At 34.9% G+C, this 17,357-nt stretch overlaps 1 protein-coding gene across 4 annotated transcripts in view; it reads left to right on the forward strand.

Moving 5' to 3' along the window:
* Window positions 1–11,825, forward strand: part of LOC112048880 (fibronectin type III domain-containing protein 5) — a 167,157-nt gene extending 155,332 nt beyond the window's left edge. For all 4 annotated transcript variants that reach the window (XM_024086566.2, XM_052885410.1, XM_024086565.2 and 1 more), the window contains 2 exons: window positions 4,589–4,776; window positions 10,897–11,825. In XM_024086566.2, the coding sequence (XP_023942334.1) occupies window positions 4,589–4,776; window positions 10,897–11,110 (402 nt within the window). In that variant the 3' untranslated portion in view covers window positions 11,111–11,825. The remainder of the gene's footprint in view (window positions 1–4,588; window positions 4,777–10,896) is intronic.
* The last annotated feature ends 5,532 nt before the right edge of the window (window positions 11,826–17,357 follow it).

Here is a 17,357-nt window from a genome sequence, read left to right on the forward strand (position 1 = left end):
ACAAATGTCGACCCAGGATTCAAGCCAGGACCTCGTGTTCCGAAGGATGGCTAACTAGGCAGTATTTCATACAATTACTAGCAGACGCTCCCGTTCCCGTTCAAATACGAGGATAAAATATAGCCTATAGCGCTCGGGGATAATGTAAGGTCCCTACAATAAAAAAGTTTTTAAAATCGGTTCAGTAGTTTCAGAGCCTATTCAATGCAAACAAACAAACAAACAATCAAATCTTTCCTCTTTTATCTAACTTGCGGACGCCTGCGACTTCATCCTCGTGGAATTCAGTTTTTCACAAATCCCGCGGGAACCATGGATTTTTCCGGGATGAAAAGTAGCCTCTATGTTAATCCAGAGCAAAATCTATTTCCATTCCAAATTTCAGCCAAATCGCTTTAGTAGCTGCAGCGTAAAAGAGGCAGAAACATACTTACACATAAACTTTAAAATTTATAATATTGTAAATAATAAATAATTATTATTTATACTGTTTATTTGTCTAATTATGCTGTTATCGGATACCATTAAACCGATTTTATGTGTAGGATCAGTATCAGGTATCACAGTTAGGTTAACATTACCTCGGCCTTTTTGTTTATCAGGAATCCACTTCACGTGTATAGTTATTTTTTGCACGGAAAAATCGTGATGGCATGCAACCCGAGCACAAAACAAAATATTGGTGCAGTAATTTGTACAAAGGTTGGAATTGAATCGAATTTCACTTTCCGAAACCACCTTTGAAACGCCGCATCGGATTCTCCGCATAGTTGACAATAATAGACAAATGTTTTTCGCGAACAAATAACTAGGACTCTTTGTGTACCTATGGACTACGAGGCTGTCAACGCCAGACTTACCACATTTTGTGAAAGCTAAATGCTAAACTTGCAGGGCTATTCTCTAACGATGTTTTGTTTAACTCGCAAGTGGGAGTTTCGAATTCACCTCTATATTTCTCATTCTAAAGTATCGTGTTGAACAGAGAGAGGTAGAGGTGAATTCGGAGATCGCACGAGTTATAAAAATATCGTTACAAAATAGCCTAGCTGTACTCATAAGTCCGGTAACCAATTGGCTAGATGACACTTTTTTAATTATTGTTCTACTAGATTAAATAAAAAGAAATTCATATTTTTGAGACATGAATAATAATTTGTAAATTTTAAATAATTTGTTGACAAGTCGATCCAAAACGCTATCGGCCATATTGGTCTCTCACGCTATCACGTCTCTCTTGCAATATGCATATGTTATGAGCCTTTAAATCCCTGTAGCTCCGAAAGTAAAGATCGCAGATACCCTGTTACTTCTACCAAATTGATTTACTATTATCAATACTTATACTCAATTTAAAAAACTGTCATCATCACTGAAAATTTTACAGCATGAAGTATGTCTAGCTATCGCAGGCTGTGGTTTTACAACTTTTGCCCATGAAACGCTCAAGCGATTCAGGTATTTCCTTCGCATATTGAGTCACGAATCGCGTGCTTCTAGCGGATGACACAGCTGCCAAGTTTCGAATATCGAACATTTTAGTACATAAAGTTTATTGCTGTGCCGGGGATAATTAATACTTTGTGGCCGTAGTGAATGACTTTAATGGAGCTGGCATTTCTAAAGAATTTATACTTGTCCTAAAACAATAAAAGTTATAGGACAGAGAGCTTGCAATAGCCAGACATACCTCATTTTAGACAGGCTGACAAATGCTTTTAACATACTCGTAGGTTGTAAGGTACGATAGCCAAATATGGAGTTTCAAGGCTTTAGGCCATTATCTATAGGCAGGCTGTTGATCCATTGAAGTGTAATAAAAAAAACAAAATTATATGTCCTAATAGACTCCTCCCTTACCTTACCTTATCAGTAGATAGAAGTCCACAGCTGGACACAGGCATCATGCATGAATCTCCAAGCACAACGGTCTCGAATCGCCAGCATCCAACGCTCCCTACAACCTGTTCGATATCCTCGGTCGACCGCCTTGGGACATCAACGTCCAACGGCTCTTCGAACCATGTGGCCTGCTCATTACAACTTCAGCTTCACGACTCGCTGAGCTATGTCAGTGACTTTGGTTCGTCTGCGAATCTCCCTATTCCTGATTCGATCACGCAGAAAAACTCCAAGCATAGCTCGCTCCATCGCCCGCTGAGTGACTTTGAGCCTTCTAATAAGGCCCATAATCAGTGACCAAATCTCGGATGCGTAGGTCATCACTGGAAACACGCACTGTTCGAAGACTTTCGTCTTCAAGCGCGGAGGAATAGGCTTTACAAGTTTGAAACTAAATATTTTTTCGACATCTATCACGAAAAAAGAGAAATCAGCAATAAACATTTCTCTACCTAAATTTTTGACTTTTTCGATCGTTAGCTCAATAATCTCAACGGAGAACCCGGAGAGTCAATGTAAGAAAACTGAATTCAACCCATTTTTCAAGATGGCGGAAAATGCACATAGGAAATCTTTGATAGGAACAGGAAAAGTTTTTACGTTAAGCTTTTCTAGGCTAGCCCCATGTCATATCCAAAATATCAGCTTTCTTGGAACTTTCTAAGCTATTTATTCTGACGTAATGCCTAGTATAGTAGATATAAGATAAGTAAGTAAGATAAGATAGTAGATAAATATTAGATATAATTTTGAGATAGAACTTCTTAGCTAGATTAAAGTTTTAATAGGAACTGTAGGCTTAGCGATTCATCTCGAATTGAAGGTTTTCCTTTAATAAGGAGGTAGTTATTTCTTATCTCCGGCTATTATCTGTTAGAAGCAGTCTTGAGCTTTGATATTCTCGACAACTTGCGAGTCGAGAGTTTGAATTGTACTCGTATATGTATTCATAAATAATAGTAGGTTGTTGTACTGTTGTAACTGTACAATGTAACTTTCGTTGTTGGTCATTATTATACTAAAGTTCTAGTTAATGTGTAATGTTCTAGTTAATGTGTAATGTACCAACAAACAACTTGAAAATTAGGGTATAAATCGTATATATATTACAATTATTATGAAGTGTGAAATGAATATCATTTCACACTTCATAATAATTGTAATAATTCTCAAATTTATGTTTAGAATAATTAGATTTGAGAGCCCCGATAGCCCAGTGAATATGACCTCTGCTTCCAATTCCGGAGAGTGTGGGTTCGAATCCAGTCCGGGGCATGCACCTCCAACTTTTCAGTTGTGTGAATTTTAAGAAATTAAACATCACGTGTCTCAAACAGTGAAGGAAAACATCGTGAGGAAACCTGCATACCAGAGAATTTTCTTAATTCTCTGCGTGTGTGAAGTCTGCCAATCCACATTGGGCCAGCGTGGTGGACTATTGGCCTAACCCCTCTCATTCTGAGAAGAGACTCGAGCACAGCAGAGAGCCGAATGTCGGATGATGACGAATGAATTAGATTTATTTTTTAAATTATATTTTATAAACATACAATACAGAATTTAAAATAAATAATATAAATTACATGCGTTTACTACCTTCATTTCTAATCTTTCTGTTGGTAAACAGTACACATCGAGAAGGGCTGTAATTAAGCCTCTTTATCTTTTTAATCTTTTTTTGTGAGATCGTGAAGGTAGGTATAAAATAAAATCAAGATATTCTGGAATTTTGACTACCTGGTTCGTCCAGTGATTACTTGATTAGTAATATATAAGCTTTACTTGACTTATTATCATTAAAATTATTAAGTTTCTACATTACCTGAAATGCCTTGAGGTGTCAAAAGATAGTAAGGTCCTGATGTTTTCAGCATATTGACAGCTATAGACTGGTCTCTGGTCGACTAGATATTTATCTAAGTTGACAGTATTGTAATTGCATAGCTTATAGCTTTTAAATAATTCTGTGTTGTCATTATATCATTATTTGACGATAGCACGTATTTATTCGTGCACCAATAAATATATCACCAAATAATGAATATATCTAGCAAACCATTTTCTTTTATATATATATGAACTATTGTTGACCATTGTCAAAGATGGTTAAGATACTTTAGGTTTATTGTGCAAACCTACATTTGTGTACATTTAATCCAACATAGGTAGAGGTAGGTCACTTCGAAGTTAAGTGACAATTTACCACATTTTGTCTTTTCTCTTAGAAAATTTCATATATGACGTGTGTGTAATACTTATAAGTTTTTTATGTTTTTCAGTTACAATATATATTATTATAACTATTATAAAATTAAATCAATCAGAGTAGGTCCTACGTAGGATCGTTGTAGGCCTATATGAAAAATCTTTATACTTCTCTTTATATCCTCCAAAATACTGTTTTGTATTTAATAGGACGCGTTTAAAAGATTGTTAATATTGTTTTTTTTTATTGATGCGTAGTTGATCGCACTACAAAAGCCTTACAGTTAGTAAATTAGACAGACTTTTGACTTCCAATCTGATATAGTCTTTCGTATGCAAAATGTAATTAAGATTTAAGTTTTCTAAGTTCTTATTTAATTGCATAACACAGGCTGTTGAGGCTATCTAGCCCTAAGTCTAGTGACGTGTATATATTTACATGTATTTATTTATTTTTACTGAAACAGTTTGTTCTTTCTAGCACATGCGTTGGTCACACACACACACTCAAAGCCTGGAGTGCGAGGAACATCTGCTGGCGCGTTGTAATCGGCCGCGAGTCAACTCCGCCATCTTTGTTTCCGCCGAACCCACCAGCTTCGCCGGCTTCGACCCAAGCGAGTTTCTCAGGAGACACGGCTCGCAATCGAAACTGTGCCGTAAAGCCAGGTATCCAAGATTGATAATTCAATTTACACTGTTGATACAAAGCGGTATAAATCACATCACATGATCAAGTCAACCGTCAAGTCTGCAGCGCGCTTAGGGATGCAGGCAATGGTAAAATATCGAAATATGGGAATGGATATTTTTTCAATGTCCACATCCCTAAGCAGGCTGAACGAATTCCTCAGGAGACACGTCTCGCAATCCAAACTGCATCGTAAAACCTGGTATCTAAGAATCATAATTCAATGTACACTGTGTGATACAAAGCGGTGTTATATTATATACGACAGTGTATAAATCTCTTGCTGTCACTCTTTTAATATATGAAAGTACATGCGACAACAAAAGATTGTATATGACATATTAAACACCGTTTTGTTAGAAACTTTGATGGATTTTACTCGTATTATAATGTAAAATATACATATAGTATGAGTAAAATACATTAAAGTATGTAGCCTCCAATACTGCTAAATAGATTTTAACGCTTTTTACCCGACTGCAAGAAACTTAAAAATAAAAGGTAAAAAATCTGAAAAAATCCCTAGTTTTTCACTGTATGATAAGAGTAAATAAATCATCCACACCTGAAAATTGTGTACATTTTTTGGAATTTTCGACTTTGATTTATAACACCCTTTTGTTGGTTAACCAACGAAAGTTTCGGTGTTGTATTGTTGTGTAGAGCTGACACTTGAGTGCCTCTTTTGTATTATTCTCAAGAACGACATTACATTTAAAACTGTATTCTAAAACCATTATAATAAGATACGTTTTCTATCGCTAACACTATAAGTCACTTTAAGGCCATTATGCATGAAATCGTCTGCGGATATTCCGCCACAAAACAAATAAAAATATTTTTTGGAGTTTACTTCTTAGGAATCGATTTTTCATTTAAAGCCTATGAAAAAAATATGGGCAGTTAAATTCGACGATCGAATGACAGCGTTACGTTTTTTGTGCGCAACCTATTCTGCGCACCTTTCACCGTGCGCTGCCGCCTACAGCGTGCACATGCGTGCAGGCCCGCACGCCGCGGCCTGCTGCTCCTGGGTTGAGCACCTTTCACTTTCAGGCGTTAATATTGAGACGTGTATGCTGCGGAGCAACATACACCTATTTAGACAGTCGATCTGAAAGAGTAAACTCCATTTATGCGTCGGAGCTGACACACTCTTTTGTTTTGCTCATAAATGACTAATAATAATAATTTATAGATTTATGATAACTATCAGCACACAAGACAGCATGACATACTTTACATTGTAAACTATAATAATAACAAAATTCATTTTTATGTTAACGTTTTTATTTTAGTATAGTAGTATAGAGTTTTTTCAGACGGAATTTCTACTGTTATATTTTATCTCACGCCAAGCAGAATTTGTATGGTTGAAAGAGAATGTTTGCCGGTCTAATTACATGCCTATGAGGTTTAACACCTCAGCCTCAAATTGATGGACACAGGGCAGCATTTAGTAGGCGGGCATGCCTTGCGAATTGTTGCACTGTTTAAAAGTGATATTCTTTGAGTTTCTTTTCAGTTTTACTCAGTAAAATCTGCGTTTCAATCTGCTGGTTTGAAAAGTCAAGCCTTTCTGTAAGAAGTGACTTTTGTTAGAGTCACTTCTCACTGACTAACTTGAACTTTCAATTGTTTTTTTCAAAAGTGCTTTTATAGAAAAAGATGAAGAGATAGATTGTGTTTCCTTATTGTAATAAGCTTTGATTTGTGACCTCAGAGTTTTAACGCCACGGAAGTTCCGCGCCAAGTGTGGTGTAGGCCTAACAGAAGAACGATCTCTGTTTTCTTTTGCAACTATTATGAGTTTAAATTACTTTGGGAGTTCAGTGACAACGTTACGGTGAACATGAAATCGTTGTTTTTCACTAACGCTTTCATATTCACGTTAAAGTAGCTTTCATATTCACGTTAAAGTAGCTTTCATATTCACGTTAAAGTTGCTTTCATATTCACGTTAAAGTTGCTTTCATATTCACGTTAAAGTAGCTTTCATATTCACGTTAAAGTAGCTTTCATATTCACGTTAAAGTAGCTTTCATATTCACGTTAAAGTTGCTTTCATATTCACGTTAAAGTAGCTTTCATATTCACGTTAAAGTAGCTTTCACGTTCTCAGCTATGAATGAGTTCGCGTTGCAAAGTGCTAAGTGGTGAAATTGCAATTTTTGTTTAAAAGCGGTAATTTTACAGCATCATTTTTTCTCTTGTAGTAAATACTATTACTGTTAACGTAGTATATCGAACACTACAAAATAAAGGTTCGTAAAGATGTATTTTAGGATTTTTCAAAGAAAACTGAAAATGAATAATTATTTAATAACAAACGCAACTTTTATTTGTCTATTACAGTACAGTACACTAAAGCTTAGAGCATCATCCTAAGTTCATGATGCTATTCTATCTAACTAACTAAATTTCTATGATTATTTCGTGATCATCATCAGCATAAATTTTCAACGAACTAACGTAGCGTAGTAGGAGAGAAGCTCCTAGAAAGCATAAACCCAAAAAAAAAACTGAGAGCGCAGCTATGTCGCTAAAATACCTATTAACTGTTACAATTAAGGATTTATTTATTTATTCAATAATCAAACAATACCACACATATTGCATTATACTTTACAATAATAATTATACAAGTTATATATACATTATGCAAGTTATGGATACCCAGTATATGAGCGTAGCCTTTTGTCGAGTGAGTGACTTTTCGACCATCTGACCTATTTCCTATTTTGGTTTTTATTATCAACCCATCAAAATAAAAAACAAATCAATCGACAAAATGTCTTCCACATGACAAATTACAAATGTCATCCGGTACTAACGGTGTAGGTCCTACATCTTATAGTATGTAGATGACAATTTGTTGTCTACTTCATTAAGTTGATAATAAAGACCAAAATAGTGAATTAGACCACTGAAAGTCCCTTAATTTCTAAATATTAATTTCTTAATAAGGATGTCTATTAACAAACGACTAATTTGTAGATATTCCTACCTATAAAAATTGAGATTAGTTAAGTTTTACCAAGGTAAAAATAAAAATGACCTCTTTAATTCATAAAACCAAACAAATCATAAATAAGCGAAACTTAAAAGCAACCAGCACATACAATATGAAAATTTCGCTAATGCTATTAAAAGTTTGTACAAATGAAAACACTAAAGTAGTAACAGAGTGCTGAAATCAAATAAACTGAACCGTGTTTCGGGAAACTAAAATTTATATGAACGAAAATACTCGAAAGTTAATTTAAAACATGAAATATTAAAAGCACGTATTTTGTTCAATATTTATTTGGCAGTAGTGGTTTTCATTCGCGTTTAGTAGATACAATTTATAAATCAACTGTTGAACAGTTGGTGTAAAAATAATATTCGTTATTTTTAAATAAATTTAAGCTAGTGGACGGAGTTTTTCACAAATTACGCGGGGAAGTATAATCCTACTGACTAAATAAATAATATAGTTTTACCAAAAAAAATTGAACTGACTTCAAAAATGCATTAGCTACTCTAAAAAGCGAACTATAACATCATTACCTTTTCTATAGATAAGTTTGAAGGCGGTGCCAAAAATGAGCTTTAATAACCTGTTTGGCATAGCACCGTCTTCAATAATGCATCTTTGAAGTCGGTTAAATTTTTTTATTAAGATTACTAAAACTTTCCGATTTTAATATGTTCAAGCTGTTCACTTATTTCAGTTATTTTGATTTTTACAAAAAGTTACTAAACCGATTTTCGTAAAAATTAAATGGAACTAATATGAAAGTATATTCTTTCAATCAATAAAATAATAAAAAAAATTTGAGTTTAGTTATAAAGTAAAAAAAAACATACGCATCGAATTAAGAATCTCCTCCTTTTTTTGAAGTTGGTTAAAAGTGTTGCTAAAATTCTTTCTAATAAAAACATAATTTTTCATCATTATCAATATTTTTAACGGCCTACTACTGGATTAAATTTCCCTCCGTAATCTGTATAAGAAAGAGGATATAGAGCTTATACCCACCAAGCTGCTCCAATACGGGTTTAACGACCACTGTCAGTGATCGATTTCGCAATAAAATAACGTGCTTATAAAATCAACTTTTACTTCAAAAATTATAGAAATTTTGAAAATCAAAAATGATGGTGCTTTTCAGTCTAAATCTACATTTTTAGGTAATGAAAACAGTCAAACTTATTTCTTAAACAAAATGAGTGCTTTTTCTCAAAATATTATATATAAGAATCCAAAAACGTAAAACACCTATTTCTGGTAACAAATGTTAAAAAATTTGACAATAATCTAATAACGTAAAACTGACAGGCTCCAATATTTTGATGTTTTTTTATTACGTGACTAGCTGACGCCGCGCGGCTTAACCCGCGTGGTTCACGTTCCCGTAAGAATACGAGAATAACATATAGCCTTCCTCGATAAATGGGCTATCTAACACTGAAAGACTTTTCAAATCGGACCAGTAGTTCCTGAGATTAGCGCGTTCAACCTAACAAACAAACTCTTCAGCTTTATAATATTAGTATAGATATTCATCAAAAGACGCAACCTCCCCTTTTTGGTAGTTTTACAGATAAAACAAAAGCTACTGAGCCGCTCTATCGCGGGAAGTGGGGAGAATTAGGTGAAACTAAGAAAACGAAAATATCGAGTACCCTGTGAGACTCCACGTCCATACTTACGGCCAGTTTCTTTATGTAAAGCTAAAGTAACAGTAAAAGTAGTAAAGAAGACACTATTTTTCAGTGAATAAGACTGTCACTTTTGATTTATGACGTTACTTTGACTGTTACTTGCGATGAAGAAACTGGCCGTTAAAGGTTAATGATAATGACCGAGATTGACGGCCTAACGTGATATCCGAGGCATGGGAGTGTAACACCACCTTCCCTTCAGGCTTCTCCCCACTTCTGGGCTGAGAATTATAAATATTTTTTTTAGTACCAACAAGGCAGGTAGACCAAACTGCCAAAAATACATTGAATTAGCTTAATAATAGCTAATGAATGTAATTAATGTATGAAAATACCTAATATACATTTAAAATGTTTAAAACATGAAGTAAACATCTAAGTTGTTAATAAACTGGCTGAGTTTGTTGTGGGCTCTTCTCGGACCGAGGCGCGTTTGGAACCCTCGTAACTTTAATTTTAAGTTTTCGAATAATTATTATCACCATTGTCTTAAGTTTAATATATTCTGCGTAGCGTCGTAGCGGCTTTTTTGTAGCAAACTAGCTAATAATGTTATCTATTGGTACGATTATTTATTTTTTATGCGATTTCACCTGATGTCAATTGATGATACAGTCTAAGATGGTAGTGGGCTAACTAGGAAGATGTATTGGTTTATTCTACTTATAAGCGGACGCCGGCGACTTCGTCCGCGTGGTAATCAATGTAAACTTTCAAGTCCTATTTCATCTCTTTAGAGGTTGAATTAAAAAAAAAATTGAATTACCTTATGTTTTGTACTTCTTTTTGATTTATTAACAAATTTTTAAAACCGTAACTCTAAAAATGAAGGACTTTCTATACAAACCTTCAACCCCTTTTTATTTTATTTTCGCAATTAAAAGTATCCTATAAACCTTTTCCGTATTATAGTCTTAAACCATGCCAAGTTTCATTTGAATTAATTTAGTAGTTTCAGCGTGATACCTGAATAACAAAAACACACGGACAGACAGACATACAGACAGACAAAAAATAAAAAATATATATATTTTCTTCAGTATCGATTATATAATGCCTCCAACAAAAATTTTAAAATATCTTCAATGTACAGAATTGGACCTGCTACACTTTTATTATAAGTATAGATATAGATATCTCTGCCGGTTTCTACACGACCAAACACTTAGTATGTCTTTGCCGGTAGGGTGGAGTGATGGCTATGATCGGAGCCAGTCACCAGAACAGATCTGAGTCAGTTTAGAAAACCTGAAATCTTAAACCGACCCGAGCTGGAAATTGAACCCTTAAATATCCAACCACTAAATACACTAAAACCAATTACACTTGCGACCTAAATAGTTAGTCATACACACTTTGCAATCAATAAATAGTTATACATCTTTCAGGTCAGCAGACAACATTCCTTTGACAACAATGAGCGACTCATCGGAACGACTGTGTACAGTCAAAGCGCCTCGAGAAGAAACCATTAGCGAAGAAGCGAAGTCCGACGACAGCGGTAGTGTTGAGACGGTCAAGCATTTCGGCCTCCCCATCCTCTCAGTGTCGGGCCCTTCTCCCCCTGACGAGGACTACGACCAAATAGATGAGTATCTGTAGCATTTCCATACCGGTTTCCAGCTGAAATATGTGCTGGAAAAGATGAGGCCGCCTTGGCCGAGTCCCGCACAAAGCCCCTAGAGCCTCGAATACACTGCTCGCTTCGACGGTTTCGAAGTCCTGAAGATACCTGAGTAGTGTGGCGTGGCGCTTCGTATTCAAACGTCGGATCGCTTCGATTCCTCGGAAGGAAAATCGACAACGATCGGAAGCAAAGCAAAGTTTGTCGTATTCTATGAACTTTGCGAGTAGTGTTTTGAGGGTTTATGACTTTAATAGTCAGCATTGCACTGAACTGTAAACTATAGACTATTTTCCTCGTGTGTGCTGTGTGATACAAGAATTTTGTAAATGCATCTTTGCTACAACGAATTTTGAACTGCTACCTATCGCTACTCAAAGTGTGTCTTCTTGAGGGACCATGGACAATTTCGTCGTTATTTTGTCAATATTCAACTGAATTTTAAAGTAACGCATCTGTCTCTATTGAGTGTTTAGATTTGGTAATTTAATTCTAATTATCACAGTCATAGTTTGTAAGGGAATGCACAATATATTTATAAAGGATTTATCAATTTTAACTGTGCCACTTTAAATACTATTTTATTAATTAAATTAACCTATATCTATAATATTATGATAGTATTCCTCATAAGCAATTTACTCGTAAGTTTAAATGAGCTAATGTTTATAAATTTAATTATAATCCAATAAAAACATATTGATTTTATTACATATATTATTTAATTTAATAAAAAAACTTAATAAAATTTATGTAAGTCCCGTAATTATTTATTTGATTTTAAAGTATTATAATAATTATGTACCTGCAGAAGCTCATATAAATCTATGTAAAAAAATATCTTCAGTGTCTTGTAAAAATACTCTAGTTTTTAGAAAAATTTGATAGAAATGCGTTAATTATAAAATAGTTTTCGATTGCCTGTAGTGATACGAGTTATTATTGCAACTTTGTCTTAAAGACTAAATAATTATTACACCTATGTGGTTACAATTAGTGTAGAATTGAAGGTTGAACTTTGGTCCAATGAATCGTATTATCAGCACACAAAATGGTGTTTTAGAATGTAAGCGAGTGGTGGATTTTTGTCATACTACGGAAGACTTGATTTTCAATAATTATAAATGATTTTCAAATTCAGTGTGTGTGTGTGTGTGCATCAGTTTCATTGTGTATGTACTCATTAAATTATGCAAGACACTATGTAAAGCTCGCTGCATACGTGACGTGTTTTATCTAGGACGGGAATTGTATGTTAAATTTTCGGGAACACCGTTTCTTACAAAATACACACCAAAGTGTATATACGGTGGCAAAGGCATTACAGTGAAGTAATATTTACATAGCGCGACGTCTAGTAGATTGCATTTCATAGATTGAAATAATATAAAATGCGTTGCCTAACACTAATGTCTCATTACGAACTTGTTTTGGTAAAGGTATTTTCCATTTTGTACCATTTTTCTTACTACTAGCGGACGCCCGCGACTTCATCTGGGAATAATTAGTGTGAGCTTTCATCATCCTTTTTCAGCCCTTTAAGGGTTAATTTTAAAAAATTCTTGAATCACTTAACATTTCGTATTTCTTTCAAGATATATGCACAATGTTTTATTACTTTAACTCTAAAAATTAAGGGCTTTCCATACATACTTTCAAACCCTATTTCACCTGTGTTCTGTTCCTAGTTCCCATTTATTCGAATAACAGAATTCATCTTGATCGGTTCAGCCGTTTAGCGAAGTAAAGGTAATAGACAAACAGACAGACTTACTGTCGCATTTATATTAGTATGGATGCTCTGTAAGCTTTGTATTGACAACGGCCCGTTCACGTCCTAACCCCGTTCCGTATGCAGCGACCTTCAGATAAAGCGTTTAGCGTATCATATAATAATAAAATACTTAAAATCATAGAAATGAGACGATTGCACTTCAATTTGTTATATACCATGTAGTCTTATTTCATAGATTCAGAAAATATCGTAAATATAACCGTTCTTCCGTGGTGGTATTTCTAATAGGATAGTTAATACTATGTTACATTTATTCCGTAAAAGATTTTCCGTTCCTGTTCTTTCGTATTCCGTGATGACTGTGTTATTCGCTAATTTAGTCACTCTCAGAAAGTTAAGGTCACCAAACTTAAACTGAAATTTAATGGTTTTAAACATTATAATGTTAAAAAGGCACAGACGGAAATATGGGCTTTTTCTATTTCTCATAGTGTTCCGAGGAAAATAAAAAAAAATAGTACATTACAAAAAAACACAACACATAAACAAGATCTGGCTATGACAGCTCAGGCTCACAGATAAACACATCAACTGAAATTGGAATAAATGTAATATAGAAAATAAAATATTGTGTATTTTATAATTATAAATACAAACTCTCAATGTAATTACTTTGTAAACAAGTAGAATTATTATTGATTTTGTAAATCGTCTTAAGTAAACGATTTGAAACTTCACCAACTAATTACGAATTATTCAAACGAACCCTTCGTTGACTACTCATCATCAGCTTTCGTGTTTCGCTGAAAGATTTTGGTTACATTTAGCGTTGAATGTGGCAAAACAGTTACTCGTTACCAATATTATTTGACATAAATAAGAGGGTATTTGATGACTTGAGCTCAGTTGTTTGTTAGGCAGCGTGGACACCGTTACGCTGCTAGTCCAGTTAGTGATTGCAATAATGTTTTGTGTTGTAATCATTAGTACTGTTTTTTGTTGTCATTATTGATCATAAATTGTTTGTCGAATCCAACTCTGCTGCTTTGACAAAAGTCTTCGAACAGTGCGTGCTGCCTGTGATGACCTATGGTTCCGAGACTTGGTCGCTAATTATGGGCCTCATAAGAAGGCTCAGAGTCACACAGCGGGCGATGGAACGAGGTATGTTCGGAGTATCTCTGCGTGATCGAATCAGAAATGAGGAGATCCGCAGAAGAACCAAAGTCACAAACATAGTTCAACGAGTTGCGAAGCTGAAGTGGCAATGGGCGGAGCACATAGTTCGAAGAGCCGACGGACGTTGGGGTCCCAAAGTGCTGGAATGGCGATCCCGCACTAGCAAGCCCAGTGTTGGCCGACACCCCACCAGGTGGACTGACGACATCAAGCGAGTCGCAGGGATTCACTGGATGCAGGTGGCTCAGTATCGTGATGTTTGGAAGTCCCTACAAAAGGCCTATGTCCTGCAGTTGACGTCCACCGGCTGATATGATGATGATGAAATTGTTTAGTGTGGGCATGGAGAACATTTCGCGCAGGGAAGGTGAGAGCTTATGCATTCTAAAGGGATCCCTTAAACCTACTCCCAAGATCACAAGTCTTAGGGCCTGCTGGATGTGTTTCTTCTACCACAAAATAATGGTACAATCACGGTCGCTGTCACCCGCTTTGTACTAAAGCTTGGTTTCCATTGCAAACGAAAATGATCCCTCAAGGACCCGGTATATTAAGAACGACTCAATTTCATACTTGTAATCCACCAACAAAAAATAGTTGAGCAGAAAGAGTGGAAATGAACTCGCTTACTTATGGGGAACTAACTATGCGGTATCGTTACATTCATATTATTACACAAACCTATGTAATATAATAATTATTATAACAAAAAAATAACTTAAGCGCAAACTTAGTGAAGCATATTATTAGAAACTTCACAAATCGGTTACTTAAGACAGTTTTGTTCATACTTATAAGTAGTTACTTCTAATAAAGAAAAATCAATACATGTAATATAAAAATAATTAAGTCAATTATATAAAAACCTTGTAAAAATAAAATTTAATTAATCTGAAATAATGGCACTAATTAAGTAAATTTTAAATAATTGAAGTATCGGAAAAATCTTTGAACTGGTGTTAAGGGACCAGATTGTACGGGATAGAGGGTTTGAAATTGTGGGTAGTTATGCCTCGTAACCAGTTTCGAGCTAAGACTATGTTATTCCCTCCACTAAATCTAGATACTTTATGGATTTAGATACTTACGATGCAAACTATCTAAGCGCTGTCATATTTGCTTGAAATCATCATTAAAATCTTAAATTTTATAATCACGTCCAAAGATCCGTATCGCATCAAACGGATTTTAGTATTCTTTGTATACAAAGTCATACAAGTGCGTCCACTGATCCGCATCGTACGGATCGCATCGAACGGATTTTATGTACCGTAACATTTAAAATTCGTTTGATGCGATGCATCCGAAATGTACGCTGCGGATCTGTGGACGCCATTACCCCATTTTATGGAAGTTTGTCAGACTATAATTCTACCTTAAGTAGGCTACCATAGTCACTGTAGCCAATTGTGAAGCTTTCGACCGTAGTGACTTTGGTAGGTATCAGGTTTGATGGTCCCGTATCCTAAAACCATCCTCATTGTCCAAGTATAAAATGTATTTTTTTTGTTGTTTTCTACGATATTACAAAATGAATAATGTGTCTAGTCTCTAGACTCTCGTGACAATCCTTCGCAAGAGACCTTTAAAGTTCTTTAAAAAAAATCTTTAACGTTGTGTCTCGAAGGGTTGTCGCTAAGCTAAGTGACTGGTGACTGGAGATTTCTCATTTAATGCCCTTTTTTTCTCATTTAATGAAACCCGATATCTTAATGTCCTGCACGTATAGATTCGTGAAATCCGCACGATGCGGATCAGTGGACGCACTTGTATGATTTTATATACAATGAATATTATGATCCTTTTGATTTACTTACTTTGCAGATATAATACCATTAAGCAAAGCTATTTTCAGCAACATGTGTGCCACACAGAAAATTACTTTGCATCGGTTTGTAAATTGGAATTTGAGCTTAGTGAATATTGTATTCAAAAGAGTTCAAATTCAGTATAGCCTTTGACACCAGTCATTACGCGTAGATTTAGGAAGAATGTATAAAACTTATGCTTATGTTAGAGTAAATCAAATAGATTAATTCTGTCAGTGAGATAAAATTGTTTTGGCGTGATCTACTCCTACGTATCATAATTGAGATATTTGTATGATTTTAATGGTTCTACACCTTTAGCCATGCTTGGTGACTTCAAAATGGGGCAGGTGCCTGTACATTATTTTTTATCATTAAAAAGTTTGTATATATAATAATGTATCACCCTTTTTATCATCGATTTTGTCAAGCAACTACTATAGGTCATTACGTATAGTTACCCTTTTTTTGTTCAGCCATATACATACAGAAATGTATATCAGTTGGCTCCGCTAATGTCAACTACTGACGATCAAGTAGGTAAGCTCGCATGCCTGCAGTGCTAACGACTTCACAGCCGATAAAACTGATTGTGTGTTGGTCGCGATGTGCAAAGATGTGCGTTAGCGCTGCAGGCATGAGAGATTACTTGATCGTCAGTGGCATAACTGTTAACGAAATGATTATCATTTATTGTTTATGACTTCAAATTACATACTCTTGCCCTGTTTGTATTTCTTTGAAGGTTCTCTTAGGTATAATCATTGTTATTTATATTGTAGTCTAGACATCATGTTGTACTTTACTTACTTTGTTACGTACTAGATTTTTATTTAAACTTCTGTAGAGAAAAAAATTTTGAAAACACACTTTTATAGAAATGAAGCTTTTGTTTCATAGTTTAAAAGGCATAAAATCAAGGATAACTGCGAGTTTCCTAACAAAATTCTACGGAAGCTGAACTTATTTAAGTAAATACTTCGCCAACTGTGTTGAAGAATTTTAGTTCTTATCAATATAAATATATTTAAATTCATAGCTCATTAATGCTACCAGGCACCCGACTCGAAAGTTCTCTCATCGTTACAGCCAACTAGCAATGCGACTCGGTATCGCGGCTGCAAGTCGTCCAATCAGTGTGGTTCCTTAATGAGTGTTCCCACCCATAAACGATTAAACATTTCGTCAAATCAAACATGTTTGTGAAACATAATTGTCAGGTGCTGGGTGGTCCTAATGAGTTATAACCCTTAGCCTACTCTATTTACTGTAGTCTTCTTGTGCCAATATTAATTGCTAATTTATTTCAGAGTTACCCGTATTTTCACGATACATGTCATAGAGTAAAATCATAAAGAATATCTACATATTTTATGGGATATTTTGTCAAAGTCTTTTATAGTATTTTAAAGATAATTCAAGAAAATCACTATTTATTCTAAAAATATTGTAAAACTAGTCCACATACTCTAATTAATTGTAAGTTACAGTTATTCTCTTCAC

Source organism: Bicyclus anynana, chromosome 14, assembly GCF_947172395.1.
Source record: "Bicyclus anynana chromosome 14, ilBicAnyn1.1, whole genome shotgun sequence".
Lineage (NCBI taxonomy): Eukaryota > Metazoa > Arthropoda > Insecta > Lepidoptera > Nymphalidae > Bicyclus > Bicyclus anynana.